Source organism: Dipodomys merriami, unplaced genomic scaffold, assembly GCF_024711535.1.
Source record: "Dipodomys merriami isolate MVZ:Mamm:240054 unplaced genomic scaffold, mDipMer1.0.p SCAF_373, whole genome shotgun sequence".
Lineage (NCBI taxonomy): Eukaryota > Metazoa > Chordata > Mammalia > Rodentia > Heteromyidae > Dipodomys > Dipodomys merriami.
The window spans coordinates 602,833-621,939 of record NW_027205304.1 but is presented as its reverse complement, the minus strand read 5'-3'; the positions used below and the strand labels follow the sequence as shown (position 1 = coordinate 621,939).

Below are 19,107 nucleotides of genomic sequence, written 5' to 3'. Positions count from 1 at the left end.
AATTGGAGATGAAAGTATCATGAAGTATCCTGTCCAGGCTGGCTTCAAAGGGAGATCCTCCAATCTCAGTCTCTGATTAACTAAGATTACATACGTGAGCCACCAGTGACTGGCCTGGCCTCAAGAAACTTTTTTTTTTTTTAACATATGAGTTTTCTTTCCCCCACACGATCCACTTTAGACTCTTTCATCATCCCTGGAATTACTGACTGTGTGTAACATGGAGTGTTCTGAGACAATTTGCAACCAAGCAAGTCCCTTCTCAGTAACAGGAATAGGATAGTTGGTCAACAATGAGCTGTTATCATATTTCCTATCCACTAGAAGCAGCTGGCCTTGGAGAACAATAGTCTCCTGAAAACTGATCTAGCAATATCTAGGAGATCATATCTGAAAGCCTGGGGTGCTCCCATACCTAGGGAAATGCGATCTGAGCAGTGATGGAACCCCAGTACCAATTCTCCCCAGCCAAGACACAGGTCCAGAAACTGAGGGCTAGAGTGGAAGGTGGCATCTTTCATGATTTTTAAAACATTTACTAGCCAGTCACTATGGTAGGTCACGCCTATAATTCTAACTACTTAGGAGGCTATAATCTGAGGATCAAGGTTTTGAAGGCAGCCCAGGCAAGAAAGGCCATGAGACTTGCTCTTCAGTTTAAGGCTAGCGCTCTACCACTTGAGACACAGCACCACTTCAGTTTTCTGGTGGTTTGGAGATAAGAGTCTTACGGACTTTTCTGCTCAGGCTGGCTTTGAACTGCAATCCTCAGCCCTCAGCCTCTTGAGTAGCTAGGATTACAGGTGTAAGCCACCTACACCTGGCTCTCATGAGACTCTTATCTCATAGTCTTCCTCAAAAGCTGGAAGTGGAGCTGTGGCTCAAGTGGGAGAACACCAGTGCTGAGTGAAAAAGCTAAGGGCCATCACTCAAGCCTGCAGTTCAAGCCTCAGGGCCAGCACCAAACAAAAACAAAATATTTGCTTTCCATCCCCCAAGTTACTCAGGCTCTGTGCCTTAACTGTGAATGGGCAAGGTGTTCTCACCAAGGAAATTAGCAAGTGTTCCACCTGGCCATTTGGGACTTCTGTTACTAGAGCAATGGCTGTCCCCATTGCTGGCTGTGTTCCCGCTGATTATGAGGGATGAATAGAGCTGTCTCTCCCTGATATGACCTGGGTGGAACTGACATGGGAGGAGGATGAGTCTTTTGGTTTCCCTTGCTGGACCACACCCAGTGGCAAAAACTACCAGAAAAACGATCAGAATATGACGGAACATTCTAATTGTTTTTCATTCACCACCATTGTTAGCTAAACTTCCCAGTTTGTTCAAAGTCTTAAGATGGGAAGAAATAATCCTTGACTAACAAGGGACTACAGGAGGGATAGATAGCACTTGGAAGTTGTGAACCTTGAAAAACATTCAAAAGGAATGTATAAAAGGGGCTGAGATGTCCCATCTCATATCTAGATGTCACTTAGTATGGCCATCTTTTTTTGTGTGTGTGAGTACTGAGGCTTAAACTCAGGGCCTTCATGCTCTTGCTGTACTTTTTCACTCAAGGGTAGTGCTCTACCACTTGAGCCACAGCTTCACCTTCAGTTTTCTGGTGATTAACTGGAAGATAAGAGATTCACAGACTTTACTGTTCAGGCTAGTTTTGAACCTAGTTTTTCAGCCTCCTAAGTAGGTAGGATTACAGGTGTGAGGCACCCTTGCCCTTCACTCATGCTTCATTGTTTTGGGTCTGCTTCTGAAGGTAAGTTCTACAAAGGTCGGGATTTTGTGGGTTTTTTTTTTGCTGAATTTATTTCTATTTTTTTTTTTTTCTTGCCAGTTCTGAGGCTTGAACTCAGAGCCTGGGCACTGTCCCTGAGGTTCTTTTGCTCAAGGCTAGCACTCTACCACTTGAGCCACAGCTCCACTTCTGGCCTTTTCTGTTTATGTGGTACGGAGGAATCGAACTCAGGACTTCATGCTAGGCAAGCACTCCACCACTAAGCCACATTCCCAGCCCTTCTTGTTGTATTTCTTGTGTCTAGAACATGTCTGGGGTGGGGGGCGGGGGGAAGCATATATTCAGGAAGTGTCTGTCAAATGAATAACCAATACTATTCTACCAAGCATGGTGGTTAATAGCAAAGTTTTTAAGGTCGGAGACTCAGCTTCGAATCCTGACTGGGCCACGTGATCCCATCTATGGCTCAGGGTAGAAATAAATGAAATAGATTTATAAAGATCTCTCTCCTTCTCCTACTTTCTTCCAGTCAGTCCTATGGAACAACTTCTGCTGCTTTGGATGTCAATCTACGCAGTCTACAGTAAGCTTTGAAATTTGGCGGGAATTATCATGTGGGGGGGGAAGAAGCGGACGACGACAACAACGACAAGAGTTGCGCTTGCGCAGGACACCTTCACTAGCTCGCGCGCTAACTTTGCGGCCTTGACAGCCAATCAGAGCCAGCCTAGGAACCCTAGTCCCGACAAATCACCAATTGAAACTAGGGGGCTGGCCGAAGTTGAGTCGGTGGCGAGAGGAGGCGGGGATGAGGAGAGGGCAAGCACACCTCTTGCAGCCGGGGTCTCTGCTAGCCAATGGGAGAGGCAGAAATCCTGAAGGCAGTGGGGCGTGGCGTTGGGAGCTCCGGCAACCGGAGGCTGCTCTGGAGAGAGCCAATCAGAGTCAGAAGGTGGGAGAAGACTAGCCAATCAGCGTGCAGGACAGGCGAGGCAGGAGGCGGCAGAGGCTCGCGCTGACGCCGCTGGCTCCGTAGCTTCTGTCAGGGTTGCCGGGTGTGCGAAGGCGGCGGAGGCGGGAAGGCGGCGGGAGGTTGAAGGGAGCGATTGCGGACTTGCAAAAGGGAAGGAGAAAGACTGAGCAGTGATGGTGATGGCGGCTAAGAAGGGCCCAGGCCCAGGTGGCGGGGTCAGCGGGGGCAAGGCGGAGGCGGAGGCGGCCTCGGAGGTGTGGTGTCGCCGGGTGCGGGAGCTGGGCGGCTGCAGCCAGGCCGGGAACCGTCACTGCTTCGAGTGTGCCCAGCGCGGGGTCACCTATGTGGACATCACCGTGGGCAGCTTCGTCTGCACCACCTGCTCCGGCCTCCTGTGAGTGAGCCTGCCGCGGGGTGGGGGTGGGGGTCAGATCGGGAAAGGGAGGGCGGAGGACCGCATGGGTGTGGGGGCGGATCTCGGGGACCCGGGGCAGTGCGGGAGGCCCAGGGTCGGAGGGCTGAGGACAACAAGGGTGGGGGGGGCACCAGAGGACATCGCACCTGACGGAAGAGTCGTCCACTGCAGGGATGTCGTGAGGAAGGGCCACGCAGGGGACCAAGAGAGGCTGAAGCCATCGCGTTGCAGAGGTGAGGGTGGGGGTAAGGACAGACACGCAGGCTTCCTGGAAGGAGGCGAGGCCTACTGCAGGTGCTGAGGAACAAAGTGGGCAAGAATTGAAAAAGAAACCCGGGGTGGGGATAGAGGGATTTAAAGGGACAGAAAAGGGACACAGTTAAAAGGAACTTCCTGGAGATGGAAAGCCAAAAAGGCAAAGAGTTTGGGTTAACTTGGATTATGATAGAGTACCTTTCTTTCTGGGGGCTTCGGGAGTTCTGTGATGCAGTAGGAATGGGGAAATAGGCGAGTTAACCAGGTTGTTGGCTTAGGCATATACAGTGGCAGATCAGGAGCGTGGGTTCAGTTGTAGATAGTATTCTTGCAAGGTTTTGGAATGCTGTCACGCCTATAGACTTCAAGATCTAGTATGAGATGAGAACCAATGGGTTATTCTGGTAGAGAGCTTAACTTTTCCAAAGGTATGGTGAACCATCATTTTATTTTTCTTTTACTTTTGTGTGGGTAATGAGGTTTGAACTCATGGTCTGGCTCTGTTCTTTAGTTTTTTTTGTTTTTGTTTTCTCAGTGCTGGAGCTCTACCATTAGCGCAAACCTTCTGGTTTGTGTGTGCGTGTATGTGTGGTTAATTGGAGAAAAAAGTCTTTCTGCCTGCGTTGGCTTTTAACCACAATCCTCAGATCTCAGCCTCCTGAGTAGCTAGGATTACAGATGTGAGCCATCAGCACCTGACCATTTATACTTTTTATTTTCTCCTTGCCATGCTAGGTCTTAGTGGTAGCCTTCATTAAACTCTGCTAAATTTGGTGTGGGGGCATTGTTCTTGTATCATCTGTCATGTTACCCCTGGCATTAACACTGTATTTGGTCATGCCAGAGCTACTTTGGAGCCTTGGCTTTAGTTTTATAAAGTAAGTCCTATCTACTTAGAAAAGTATTTGATTAGATGCATAATTTAACATATGATTTCAGGCCTACATCTTTTTAGAAGTTTGTTGAGGGTTTTATTTTGCCTGTTATTTAAAGCATTATTTTAATACACCATTGTTCTGTTTTAACAAGCAAAGCTTCCCTTGTTTTTATATGCTTAGGAGCTGAGAAACAAGCAGTATTGTTCTTGTATGACAGATGGAAGAGCAGAAGCAAAGCAAGGTTTAGTAACTTATCCAGTGCCATATGGGGGTTGCTGTTTTCAACATTTGTTGTTTCATATTAGTTATGATTATGGCAGTCCAGAAATAAAGATCCAGGCCTCTTCTAAGGTACAATTTGAGACTATTTCTCTATTCAATTTTTACCTGCTTTATCCAATTTCTCTGGGTGTTGTGTCAAATTTCCTGGCATGTTGTGAGGATGAACCTGATTTTGATCTAAGTAAAAGCCATTGTGGCTCTTGGGACAGGAATTTAGAACACAAATAAGACTATCATAAGATGAAATAGAAACTCAGTTGACGCAAGAGAACTGAGTCTAGGGCAATTACTCTGGGCATGGAAGGAATGAGGTTTAGGAGTATTTTATAGAGGAAAGTAGAAAGAGGGAGAGAGTCTGGGAAGAAGGAAAGCAAAGCAAGAAGCTTATACTGATGGTCTAGCAGAGGTAGGGTCTAGGAAGAAAGTATCAGGAAATAGTGTTAATTCATTCCATTGCAAATCTGGGATGGTATAAAAGGTAAAACTGCCTAAATGGGAAGGACAGGCAGTGTTCTCATTCTGTTCTAACTCTTAGATAGATCCCATAAATAATATTTCCTGTCTATAAGGAATAACCCATAATCAGGACAGAAGGCAGGCCAAAGGATGTAGGCTACATTAAAAACCTGATTTCTTTTACTAGAAAAGTTAACTCCTGCCATTTCAGCACACAGTTTGTAAGAAACCTTATCACTTTTTCCTGGATCACTTATCACTTTCATTGGGCTTACTGACAGAAAGTCAGACATGTGAACTGAGCTTACACTGGATGGAGGTGGCAGAAGATTGATAGTTTGTTGTTGTTTTTATTGTTGGTCATGGGTCTTAAACTCTGGTCCTGGGCACTGTCCCTGAGCTCTTCAGCCACAGTGTCACTTCCACACAGTTATTTTAATAAAGAAGAAGTCCAAAAGGCCTGGCTCTGACGTGTTTATATCTCAAACTGGGTGGGGCTTAGTTCCTTGGAGCTTCTGTTCCCATGGTAGGGAGTGAGAGGGATCTGCCAACCCTTTTGAAGTTTCAAGAGGATGTTTTTTGCTCAGAATTTTGTTAAAGTATTCGAATCACTCAGAGTGATTTTTGAAGTAAGTTTTTAGGAATATTATTTTAATGTTTAGAAAGTGAGAAGAGAAGGCTGGGAAGGTGGCTCAGTGGTAGAGTGCTTGCCTCGAATGCTTGAGGCCCTGGGTTAGATTCCCTAGCACCACATAAACAGAAAAAATTGGAAGTGGCACTGTGGCTCAAGTGGTAGAGTGCTAGCCTTGAGCTGAAGAGCTCAGGGACAGTGTCCAGGCCCTGAGTTCAAGCCCCACGATTGACAAAAAAAAAAAAAAAAAAGTGAGAAGTGAGGCCAATCCTTTTTCAACAGGAAGTAAGAAGAGAGTGAAAGATTACAGGCTGGACCTGGGAGCCAGGCATGGTGGTACACACTTGTAATCCCACCACTTGGGACCTGAAGCAGGAGAGGTAAGATTTCTGGGCTAGCCTAGAAATCTAGGGAGACTGAAAGAAAGAAAGAAAGAGAGAGAGAGAGAGAGGAAGGAAGGAAGGAAGGAAGGAAGGAAGGAAGGAAGGAAGGAAGGAAGGAAGGAAGGAAGGAAGGGCAAAGAAAGAGTTGGGCCAATGAGAGCTAGCTTTTTCCTGGCTATAATTTGCTTGAGTTCTGGTGGTACTTTTCATTTGCTAATTGGAGCTTTAATTAGCAGGACTAGGGAAAGGTATAGAAATCCTTTAGAAGGGTCTTCCAGTGATACCTGTGTCCTTTTTGTGGGGCCTGGAGGAGCTGGCAGCTGAACCACAGGTGGAAGCTGTGATGCAGGAGGTGCTTCTTGCTTGCTGCTAAGTGAAGAGAACACACCCAGTTCTGCAGGCTCACAGCGGCACAAGGAACACTTGATATCTTTAGTCCAAATGGTTGGTTGTGCAGAGATTAGGATTCAGTGGTGGGGGAAGTAAAATTGTTGCAGGCCAACAACCTGCCACAGATAGTCAACAATTATTTATTCAGTACCTGTTGAGCTGCAGGTTAAGTGTAAGGAACTGGAGATATGGTACTCGTAAATAAAACAAGCAGGGTACTGGTCCTAGCTGCTCCGGAGGCTGAGATCTGAGAATCCCATTTGGAGCCAGCCCAGGCAGGAAAGTCTGAGATTCTTATCTCTAATTAAGCTGAAAGTGGAGGTATGGCTCAACTGGTAGAGTATCAACCTTGAGCAAAAAAAAGCCAAGGGAGTGTAGGAGACCCTGAATTAAGCCTTAGTATCTTCTCACGCGCGCGCGCGCGCACACACACACACACACACACACACATACACACACAATCCTTTTGTATATACTTCTATACTTGTGGATAGTATGATGGAAATAAATCATCTTTTTGAAAATTTCCCTCAAGTATTTTGAGGGGAAATTTGAAATCTCATCTCTAGAATCCTAGCCACAGAAAGGAGACCTCAGGATTGGTTTTGGTTTTGGATTTTGGAGGTTTGGGTTTTTTTTGTTGTTTTTTTGCGAGTCCTGGGGCTTGTTCTCAGGGCCTTGGTGCTTTCCCCTGAGTTTCTTTTGCTCAAGGATAGCTCTCTACACTTGAGCCACAGCTCCACTTCTAACTTTGCTGGTAGTTAACTGGAAATAAAAGTGTCATGGACTTTCCTGCCTGACTTCGAATCATGATCCTCTAGAGTTCAGCCTCATAAATAGCTAGGATTACAGGTGTGATCCACCAGTAACTGGAACAATCAGCTTTATTTTAAAGGTAAACTTTCTGTAGACTGTGTTAAAAATGTGTCTGCCTGTGAGATCTGAGGAATCGGTTCAAAGCCAGCCTGGGAAGAAAAGTCCATGAGATTTTTATCTCTAATTAACCACCAGAAAACCAGAAGTGGTGTTGAAGCTCAAATTGGCTTTGAGCAAAAAAGCTCAGGGACAGCACCCAGGCCCTGAGTTCAAGCTCCATGACTGACCCAAAAAATAAATAAATAAATAAATATAAGTAAATAAATAAATAAAGTGCCTGCCTGTTCTGGAGGAGTATTCTGGGGGATTGTGTGCAGAATTGCTGGTGTTCCCAAGCTGGCTGAATTAGCTGGTAGGGAGCAAAGTTAATTATTCCAGCCAATGGTAAATTTCCTGATATAGAGAAAAATCCACATGTAAATATTGGTGGGTGGCTGTGAAGATCTCTTTATCCTTGCATGTGTGAGCTTATTTCTTTCTTCAGCCCTCTCCCCTCCCTACCCTGCTTTCTTTTTTAATGAGAAATATTTTCTCAGCTGTAGCAAAAGCCTATAGCGTTGGTGTGAGTGAGGGCTTGAGAGAGGCTGCTGGCTGCTGCTGCTTCTAAATTTGCATACGTGCTGCCACAGTTGTAGGTCCCAAATTTGACCTAGTTTCAAGTATTTGATTTTCTTCCAGTACCTAATTTCCTTAACCTGGAATCAGAGTCTTTTTAATTTCCTCCAACATATGCATATGCTTGTTTGTTTAGTTCTAGTTTTAACTCATCTAGTGGAGAAAGAACCTACTATTTGATGCTTAAGATGAGATAAAACAAACCATTCTCAATGGATGCTGGTGACTCACACGTTCAATCCTAGCTATTCAGGAGGCTGAGATCTGATGATCTCAGTTCAGAGCTAGCCTGAGCAGGAAAGTCTAGGAGACTCTTTGTCTCTAACCATCAAAAATCTGGAGTGGAATTGTGGCACCAGTGGTAGAGTGCTAACCTTGAGCAAAAATGTTCTGAGACAGCACCTAAGCGCTGAGTTCAAGCATCAGGTCCAGCACAAACATCAACAACAACACCACCACACAAACATACTAGCTACTAAGCAGTATCTAGCTCCAAAGCAGTGGTTTAAATATTCTTTTTTGTTCTGGTTTCTTGAACAGCTCTATGGATAAATCATTGTGTTTTTGTTGTTGTTGTCGTTTGTACTGGTACTTGAGCTTAAACTTAGGACCTGGGTGTGGTCCCTTAACTTTTTCACTCAAGGCTGGCATTCTACCACTTAAGCCATAGCTCTGGGCTTTTCTTTTTTGACAAGTTCATGTATAACATGTATCTTAGTTTCTCTGTCTGCTAGCTAGATCTTCCTCTCTCTCTCTCTTTCTCTCTCTCTTTTTCGTGTGGGTGGGTGGGCGGGTTGGAGTGGGGTTTGTGTTCAAGCCCTCTCACTTGCCAGGCTAATGCCCTACCAGGGAACTTTTTATTTTTTCCAGGTTGGTCTCAAACCTTCATCCTACAGATCTCAGCCTCCTAAGTAGCTAGGATTATAGGACTGAGCCACTGTTAGGACATTTTTATCTCCATGGAAGAAAGATAGAGTATGTTGTTCAATAATTCAGTACTTTTCTATTTGTCTGGATTGGAGAAGTACACATGTAAGTTGCCCCTGTTGAGTCTCATTCCTCCCTTCTGCTCTCCTTAGCTTCCATATTTACTTCTACTGGGCAGGTAGACTGACAATCCACTAAATACTGATTTAGGTACTTTATTTTAGGAGGAGGATGAATAACTCATAACACTCCTAGAAAAGTAATAAACTACTGAAAGAAATGGAAAGAAGGGGAAAAGGAAAAAACAAATGTACAAAAATGATTCAAATTGAGACTAGAGAGGTAAGTAGCCGGTAATATGAGGCCTGTACTTGACTCTGCAAGGATAGGAAGGCTTGAGAAGCATAGGAAATAGGTTGAAGCAGAATTTAGGAAGAGGTTCGGTAAATTTAGTGAAATTGACCTTGGAATGGGACAAAAGGAGGTTTCTTATCCCTAATAGAGACTCTTGGTTTGAGTTAGAGAAAAGAGCTAAACAGAGGCAGAGGAGTAGAGTCCCAGTGGCAGAGAGACATGACCCAGGGTGAATGAATTCCAACACAAATACTCAGAGGCCAGGAATTCCCACGTTCAAATCTAGCACAAATGAAAGAAATTGGCATACTAGGTGGAACTGGGTTTTTTTCCACTGTTGACCTGGCAGAACCTTCTTACCTGAGCAGCTGAGCAGGTTTGATATTTTTATGAAGCAAAATATAGGCCGGCTTGAGGGTAATGACTACAGAAGAACAAAAGTGCTGGTATTTGTGGAAATATTTGTGTGCTTAATAGAAACAGAGGGGAGAGAGGAAAAGAGAATTGGGCAGAGGGAGCAGGTATATGTGCAAATGGCTTAATTCACCAAGAATTTTGGAGCACATCAGATGTTTTTTGTTTGTACTGGGTCTGGGTGGTGTCCCTTGGCCTTTTTTGCTCAAGGCTGGTGCCCTACCACTTGAGTTACAGCTCCACTTCTGACTTTTTGCTGATAAGAACCTTATGGGGCTGGGAAGGTGGCTCAGTGGTAGAGCGCTCGCCTTGCATGCATGAGGCTCTGGGTTCGATTCCTCTGCACCACAAGCAAAAAGAAAAAAAGCCGAAAGTGGCGCTGTGGCTCAAGTGGTAGAGCACTAGCCTTGAGCTGAAGAGCTGAGGGACAGCGCCCAGGCCAAGAATTCAGGCCCATGACTGGACCCCCCAAAAAAAACAAAAACCTTATGGATTTTTCTGCCCAGTCTGGACTTGAACCTAGATTCTCTGATCTCATCTACCTAGCTACAGATCCTCCAATCTCGGGCTCCTGAGTAGGATTATAGGCAGGAGCCACTGACACCTGTCACTTGAGATACTTTAAGGGCAGTGAAAAAGAAACTAAAGACAGGCCAGATGACTTGCTTCAGTAATGGATTTTCTTTCCATTGGAAAAAATTGCCCTATTCTGGCTGGGCAAATAAGTTTATCTTGGTATTTCCCCCTCAGTACCTCCAGGGTGGAAGTAACTAGAAGGATTTAGTGTGATAACTGAAGGGCAGTACCTCTCTAGCTTTCTCCTCTTTGGAAAAACCTGAGAGTTAACATTGGGGGACATTGGGTACACTTGGTTGGGAGGGTTGGGTTTTGTTTAATTCCAGGCCCATGACTCACATCTGGCCTGTCACATGGTGCTGGACCAGACCCAAGGAAACACAACACACCTAGACCATTTGCTTTCAGCTGCTGGCAGGAGAGAGCTCCTTTCTAAATTGCTTCTCTCAGCCAGCAATGGCCTCCCTATGATTCAGAAAGAAGTACTCTGACTCATAGGCCATGTCACTAGGCCTGTTCCTGGGCTGCACAGTGTTGCCTTGTCAACTTCTCCCTTCCTCCAAACTGTGGCTCAGGTTGACACACATCAAGGTCAGAGCCGTGCTTTTTGTACTGTACTATGGAAACATCTTGTTCTATCACATTTCATTTGGCCCAGCACACTTAAATCATTTCTTATTTCCCTTCATCTTCCCACCCTCCTCCCTTCCTCAAACAACCCTCCAGTTCCGGCTCAGTTCTATTGTTCTAAGCATCTGCTTTTGATGGATGCACACCCGTGCACCCCCCCCCCCACAATAATAAGGAAGCACACCTTCCCTATTTACACTTTGCTAACAGTTCCTGATTATCCTTTCAGGAAATGTCAATGATGGTCTTGTGATAGGCTCAGAATCTGTTTTTCTAGTGTAAACATAATACCTTTTGCCAATCCCATGACCATTTCTCTTCCTGCCCCTCCCCCTTCCCCCACTGCTACATCCTGGAGTGCCATTCTGCCTGATCCATCGGTGACTGACTAAATGGTACCTACCACCCTAAAGAGCCTCTTTCCTCTTTCTCTCTCATATATATATATATATATATATATATATTCTGTCTGTATTGTATATTGAACTCAGGGCCTGGAGGCCTGGAGCTTGCTAGGCAAATGCTCTACCATTTGAGCCATGCCTCCAGTCTTTTTTTTTTGTCAGTTGTGGGGCTTGAAGTCTGAGCCTGGGCACTGTCCCTCAGCTCTTCAGCTCAAGGCTAGTGCTTTACCACTTGAGCCACAGCACCACTTCTGGCTTTTTTCTGCTTATGTGGTGGTGAGGAATCAAACAAACTCATGTATGCAAGGCAAGCGCTCTACCACTGAGGCACCTTCCCAGCCCCTTCTTTTTTTCTCTTCCTTCCTTCCTTCCTTCCTTCCTTCCTTCCTTCCTTCCTTCCTTCCTTCCTTCCTATCTTTCTTTCTTTCTTTCTTTCTTTCTTTCTTTCTTTCTTTCTTTCTTTCTTTCTTTCTTTCTTTCTTTTCTTTCTTTCCTTCTTTCTTAATTTCTTAATTTCTTAATTTTTTTCGCCGTGAGGCTTGAACTCTGGGCCTGGGCACTGCTCAGCTCTTCAACTCAAGACTAGTGCTCTACCACTTAAGCCACAGCTCCACTTCCAGTTTTCTGGTGGTTAATTGGAGATAAGAGTCTCACAGATTTTCCTGCCCAGGCTGGCTTTGAACCCTGATCCTTAGATCTTAGCCTCCTGAGTAGCTAGGATTACAGGTGTGAGCCACAGGCACCCAGCTCCCTTCTTTTTTTTTTTCTTTTTCTGCTTATGTGGTGCTGAGGAATCGAACCCAGGGCCTCATGCATGCAAGGCAAGTGCTCTACCTCTGAGCCACCTTCCCAGCCCCTCCCTTCTTTTTAATGTTTATTTTATTTGTTTATTTTTTTGGTTGGTCATGAGGCTTGAACTCTGGGCCTAGGCAGTATCCCTGAGCTCTTCCGCTCCCTGAGCTCTTCAGCTCAAGGCAAGCACTCTACCACATGAGCCACATTGCCACTTCCGGTCTTCTGGTGATTTATTGGAGATAGGAGTCTCTCGGACTTTCCTACCCCGGGCTGGCCTTGAACCGTGATCCTCAGATCTCAGCCTCCTGAGTATTACAGGCGTGAGCCACCAGAGCCCTGCTAACATTTACTTTTTAGATAAGAATCTCATGCTTTTGCTCTGGCTGGCGCCTCTGACCATCATCTTCCTACCTCCACTTTCTGAATAATTAGGATTACAGGTATGTGTCACTATGTACCTGACAAGAAACCTTTCTGATCCTCTCCTTAAGCACCTAGTAGTCAAAGACTAGGTCTTACCATTTTTGTATCCTCCCCCAGCCCCCAAATGCCTACCATGATGCCTTGTGTTTTGGCAAAGATTTGTTAGTGAGAGGTCAAAGAGAGTACTGAAGCAGGGCACCTGTGGCTCACATCTGTAATCCTAGCTTCTCAGGCAGCTGAGCTCTCAGGATCAAAGTTCAAAGCCAGCCCTGTCAGGCAAGTCTTGAGACTCTTGAATTCTAATTAACCACCACCACAAAAAAAACAAAACAAAATACACACACAAAAAACAACTAGATGTGGAGGTGTGGCTCAAATAGTAGTGTGTCAGCCTTGAAAGAAAAGGCTAAGGCTAGATTATAGGGATGGTAAGGGCAACTCTAGCCATACTTCAAGGAGGTCTGGAGGCGTGGCTCAAGGGGTAGAGTTTCACCCAGTGAGTAAAAGCATCAGGTAGTGAGTTTGAGTCCCTGTCTTGGACAAGAAAAAGGAAAAGGCCTAGAATTTTGGGCGAGGAAAGCCTAGGGGTTAAGGAAAGAAAGAGTAATAGAGAAGGCATAAGAGCAGGCTGGCTACAATTAAAAGCCAACCCAGCCATTAGCAAGAGAGGCCTTAGGAGAGAAAACTGGACTGTCTTGGAAATGTGATCCACATGACCTTGGGGCAAATCATATTTAAGGACTATTGTTTGATATGTAGAGCCAAAGCCTAGCTCTTGGCTTTCCTGCCCTCACCTTTTCTTCAGGCACCAGCCCCTTTGATAATGCTTGTTTGGTGTGAGGATATTTTGACAGACTGTATTTGAAAATCAAACAGCAGATTTGGCAGAACGACCTGACAGTAGCCTCCAGTATCCTGTTCTTTGTGAGAATCCCTTAATAAGTAGTTTGTCATCTATAAGAACAACCACCCAAGCCAGGTGCCAGGGCACATACCTGTGATCCTAGCTACTCTGGAGGCTGATATCTGAGGACTGAGGTTGAAAGCCAATCAAGGCAAGAAAGTTTATGTCACTCTTATCTCAAGCACCAAAAAAGCCAGAAGTGAAGGTGTGGTGCCAGTTGGTAGAGTACTATCCTTGAGAGAGAGAAAAAAAGAAAAAGCTAAGAGACAGCACCCAGGCCCTGAGTTCAGGCTCTAGGATTGATACCCCGCAAAAAGAAAAAAAAAGCTGCCCAACTCAATTCACCCTGTTCTATGTCATCTCCCCCACCTCTGCCATCACTTAACATGGTTGTATTCACTGCCCATCTTCCAGATTTGACCAGAATACCTTGGTGCAGTGTAGATCCCCATGGGCACAAATACGTCTTTTATTATTTATTTTATTGCCGGTAGTGGGGCCTGAACTCTGGGCTTTTCAGCTCAAGGCTAGTGCTCTACCACTTGCGCCACAGCGCCACTTCTGGCTTTTTCTGCTTATGTGGTGCTGAGGAATAGAACCCAGGGCCTCATACATGCGAGGCAAGCACTCTACCATTTAGCCACATACCCAGCCCCACAAATACGTCTTTTGTTTACTTGTTCTCTCCTCCCTCTGTGTTCCTCAGGACCTTAGTCTAGTTATAGTCTAGTTATAGCCATCGTTCCATACCTGGGGGGTTGGTTCCAAGAGCACCTCCACATCCCAGAACCTCAGATTGGCAAGACCCTTACCAGCTTTCTCCTACTTGGTCATTCTATCCTGTCTTGTCAGTGTTGTTGGGATTCATTGCAGGCCTTCATTGTAGCCTTTCTTCTGGTATGAGAAACCTTGAGATGTGCTACAGAACTAAAACAATGACAAGGCAGGAAATGGGAGGAGGTCACTTGTCTGACTTCCCAGAAGTAGCCATACAGTCTGAACACTAGATGCTGGACCTGTGGGGATTGAGCCAGGCTACAGGGGGCATGTGGATAGCAGGCTTTACCCACCTCTCCAGAATCATCAGGGCACATGTTTCTGACTTCTCTGGGTCTCAGAGTCTCCAGAATATCCTCTTCTTTCCTGGAATCAGGAGGTAGCTTTGGGTGGGAGCCTTTACTCTCCATCTTCCTTACTTTAGGGAAAAAATGCAGGTAGCACTCCATCACTGAGGTGCACCCCCAGCCCTAGGGGAGGGGGGGCTGCTTCTGTCTGAGCCTTTGTTTCTGTGCTGCTGTTCTGATCTCCCTCCCTCTGCCTCTTCCCATAAACAGACCTGTAGTGCTCACCACATTGTACTTTCTCTGTCTCCCCACAGGAGAGGCCTGAACCCACCTCATCGTGTCAAATCCATCTCCATGACAACTTTCACCGAACCTGAAGTGGTATTCCTGCAATCCCGTGGAAATGAGGTAAGCTGCCACAGAGAGAGTAGGTGGCTGACTCTCAGAGAAACTACACCTGGGTTGGGATGCATTCCAGCATGCCAGCCAGTTTTTTGTTGTTGGTGGTGGTGGTCATGGGGCTTGAACTCTGAGCCTGAGGGATGTCCCTCAGCTCTTCAGCTCAAGATTAGCGCTCTACCACTTGAGCTACAGCACCACTTCCGGTTTTCTGGTAGTTTACTGGAGATAAGAGTTTCACAGACTTTCCTACTCAGGCTGGCTTTGAATCGTGATCCTCAGATCTCAGCCTCCTGAGTAGCTAGGATGACAGGCATGAGCTATTAGCGTCCGGCTCAGCCAGGAGTTGTATCTCAAGATTGCAGGAAGAAACACACACACACACACACACACACACACACACACACACACACACACACACACACACACACACACACACACACACACACACACACACACACACACACACACACACACACACACACACACACACACACACACACACACACACACACACACACACACACACACACACACACACACACAGGAGTTTTCTTTAGGGGGTCTTTTTTTTTTTTTTTTGTCAGTCAGAACCGAACTCTGGGCTTGGGCACTGTCCCTGAGCTCTTCAGCTCAAGGTGAGAGCAATACCACTTGAGCCACAGTGCCACTTCTGGTTTTCTGGTGGTTAATTGGAGATAAGAGTCTCATGGACTTTCCTGCTGGGGTTGGCTTTGAACTGTAATCCTCAGATCTCAGCCTCCTTAGTAGCGAGGATTACAGTCATGAGCCACCATCACCCAGCTGTGACCGATTTTTTTAATACAGAATTTTTAGGGTTTTTTTGTTGTTGTTTTTTTTGGTCTGTTTGTGGGGCCTGAACTCTGAGCCTGGGCGCTGTCCCTCAGCTCTTCACCTCAAGGCTAGCACTCTACCACTTGAGCCACAGCGCCACTTCTGGCTTTTTTCTTTTTGCTTATGTGGTGCTGAGGAATCGAACCCAGGGCCTCATGCATGCAAGGCAAGCACTCTACCACTGAGCCACCTTCCCAGCCCTCTTTAGGGACTTTTTTGTTCAGAGCTGATACTCTACCATCTGAGCTGAGCTCCACTTGCAGCTTTTTTTGTTTTGGTGGTTCACTGGGGATAAGAGTCTCACAGACTCCCTGCCCAGGCTGACTTCAAACCATGATCCTCAGATTTTAGCCTCCTGAGGAGCTAGGATTACAGGCATGAGTCACCAGCATCCAGCTGAATTTATTATCATCATCATCATCATTATTTAATCTAAGGCTTGTCTTACAATTAGATTAGAAACTCTGTGAAGAGAGGGATCATGTCTGATTTGTAGGTATACCCAGATCCTAGCCTTATATCTAAATCAGTAAATATTTATTGATGAAGACATTGAACATGGCAAGTTGGTGAAAGGTAATTTGGAGCATCTTTCATATTTCATGCTTGTGGATCCAACTTCTTTGTCACCGAACTCCCTTCAGGCTTGCAGGAAGATTTGGCTGGGTCTCTTTGATGCTCGGACATCCTTAATACCAGATTCCAGGGATCCTCAGAAAATAAAAGAGTTTCTCCAAGAAAAATATGAGAAGAAAAGATGGTAAGTAGGGGAAGGACGTGGCTATGGAGATATATTGTTAAGACATGTTTCATCGGCAGTCAAGTTTCCAAAGTGGAATTTGGGCTTCTCTCAAATGCTGGGTTTAGCTGGGACGGTGGCTCAGTGGTAGAGTGCTTGCCTTGCATGCATGAGGCCCTGGGTTCGATTCCTCAGCAGCACATAAGCATAAAGAAAAAAGCTGGAAGTGGTGCTGTGGCTCAAGTGGTAGAGCGCTAGCCTTGAGCTGAAGAGCTGAGGGACAGCACTCAGACCCAGAGTTCAGGCCCCATGACTGGATTCCAAAAAAAAAAATCAAATGCTGGGTTTAGGTTAAGGCTATGCTACTAAGATTTAATTAGGGCTAAATTCTTACTTTATAAAAATAAATTGACATGAAAGAACTTTTTTTTTTGGTCGGTTGTGGGGCTTGAACTCTGGGCCTGGGCACTGTCCCTCAGCTTTTCAGCTCAAGGCTAGTGCTCTACCACTTGAGCCACAATGCTACTTCTGGTTGTCTGGTGATTTATTGGAGATAAAGAGTTTCACGGACTTTCCTGCCCAGACTGGCTTTGAACCCTGATCCTCAGATCTCAGCCTCCTGAGTTGCTAGGATTACAGGCATAAGCCACCAGTGCCCGGCAAGAATTTACTTTTGGCCATTGACTCTGTTGTTCTTGATGTCCCTCCTTTAAAGAGACTCTAGTCTGGAATGGAAAAGTAGGCTTGTGCTAATGTGAACTCATTTTGTGGGTTTTTCAAGCGTTTTGTTTTGTTTTGTTTTGTTTTTTGTCGGTTGTGGGGCCTGAACTCTTGGCCTGGGCGCTGTCCCTGAGCTCTTCAGCTCAAGGCTAGTGCTCTTACCACTTGAGCAACAGTGCCACTTCCGGCTTTTTTGGTGCTTAATTGGAGATAAGAGTCTCATGGACATACTTGCCTGGGATGGCTTCGAACCAGTCCTAGATTTCAGCCTCCTAAATAGCTAGGATTACAGGCATGAGCCACCAGCACCTGGTGTGAACTGGTTTTTATAGTTTAGTCGATTTTATACATGAAAAGAGGTGGATAAAAGCATTTTCTTTCTTTCCTTCCTTCCTTCCTTCCTTCCTTCCTTCCTTCCTTCCTTCCTTCCTTCCTTCCTTCCTTCCTTCCTTCCTTCCTTCCTTCCTTCCTTCCTTCCTGCTGGTCCTGGAAGCTTGAACTCAGGGCCTGGGCACTGTCCCTGAGCTTTTTTTGGCTCAAGGATAGTACTCTACCACTTGAGCCACCCCCACCCAGCTAGCTTTATACTATTAACCCATCATTCATTCATGGTTTATGGGTATTCTGTTTTATAGGTGAAGAAAAGAGCATCTCCATTCTCCCCTAACTTTTCTCTCACAAAGTTTTCCCTCCTGTTGTTTGATCTTTGGGCATGTGCTAGTCAGAGAGTCTGATAACTGTTAACAGGTGAAGAAAAAACTGTAGGAACAAGGAGATAGGGACCATTTGTGCTTTGGTAGGAAGAGGTTTTTTTTATCAGAAGTAGCAGGAGCTGGAGATCAGGATAAGTTGTGAGCACTGAGTATGAGGTGCAGACCCCTTCCTGTGGATTTTAGAAGGAAGAACTGAAGACACACCCAGGAAAAAAGAACAATTTGGCTGGGAAGTTAGAAAATCAACATTATTGCATGTGTTATTACTTCAAATCCAAATGTTTTTTGGTTGTTTTTTTTTTTTTTTGAGGGGGGGGTGGTTTGTTGGTCATGGCACTTCAACTCCAGGCCTGGGCGCTGTCCCTCAGCTCTTCAGCTCAAAGTGAGCACTCTACCACTAGAGTCACAGTGCCACTTCTGGTTTTTCTGGAAGTTAATTGGAGATAAGAGCCTCAGGAGCCAGGCGCCAGTGGCTCATGCCTGTAATCCTAGCTGCTCAGGAGGCTGAGATCTGAGGACCACAGTTCAAAGTCAGCCCAGGCAGGAAAGTCTGTGATGACTCTTATCTCCAATAGACCACTAGAAAACTAGGAAGTGGCACTGTGGTTCAAGTGGTAGAGTGCTCGCCTTGAGCTTAAGAGTTCAGGGACAGGGCTGGGAAGGTGGCTCAGTGGTAGAGCACTTGCCTTGCATGCATGAGGCCCTGGGTTCGATTCCTCAGCACCACAGAAGCAAAAAGAAAAAAGCCGGAAGTGGTGCTGTGGCTCAAGTGGTAGAGCACTAGCCTTGAGCTGAAGAGCTGAGGGATAGTGCCCAGGCCCAGAGTTCAGGCCCCATGACTGGACCCCCCTGCCCCCCCAAAAAAAAAGTTCAGGGACAGCACTCAGGCCCAGAGTTCAAGCCCATGACCAATGGCAACAACAACAACAACAACAAAAAAGAGCCTCATGGACTTTCCTGCCTGGGCTTGGCTTTGAACCACGATCCTCAGATCTCAGCCTCCTGAGTAACTACGATTACAGGAATAAACCACCAGCTCCTGGCCCAAATAGTTTTAAAGTTCTAGAAAATAGACACGGGGCTGGGCAGAGTGCTTGCCTAGCATGCATGAAGCCCTGGGTTTGATTCTTCAGTACCATATAAACAGATAAAGCTGTAAATAGCACTGTAGCTCAAGTGGTAGAGCACTAGCCTTGAGCACAGAGAGGCTGAGGGGCTGAGGGACAGAACCCAGGCCCTGAGTTCAAGCCACAGGACTGACAAAAGGAAGGAAGGAAGGAAGGAAGGAAGGAAGG

At 45.8% G+C, this 19,107-nt stretch overlaps 1 protein-coding gene across 9 annotated transcripts in view; it reads left to right on the top strand.

Annotated features, from left to right (window-relative positions):
* The window catches only part of Agfg2 (ArfGAP with FG repeats 2), a 43,514-nt gene that overhangs the window by 8,978 nt on the left and 15,429 nt on the right, over window positions 1–19,107 (top strand). For 2 of the 9 annotated variants that reach the window (XM_069989297.1, XM_069989296.1), the window contains exons 1-3: window positions 2,751–3,108; window positions 14,701–14,794; window positions 16,285–16,400. In XM_069989297.1, the coding sequence (XP_069845398.1) occupies window positions 2,888–3,108; window positions 14,701–14,794; window positions 16,285–16,400 (431 nt within the window). In that variant the 5' untranslated portion in view covers window positions 2,751–2,887. Of the gene's footprint in view, window positions 1–2,270; window positions 2,325–2,750; window positions 3,109–3,292; window positions 3,363–3,382; window positions 3,813–4,442; window positions 4,504–4,542; window positions 6,012–14,197; window positions 14,479–14,700; window positions 14,795–16,284; window positions 16,401–19,107 lie in introns of those variants that run through there. The other 7 variants (XM_069989302.1, XM_069989303.1, XM_069989299.1 and 4 more) reach the window with 7 other exon arrangements.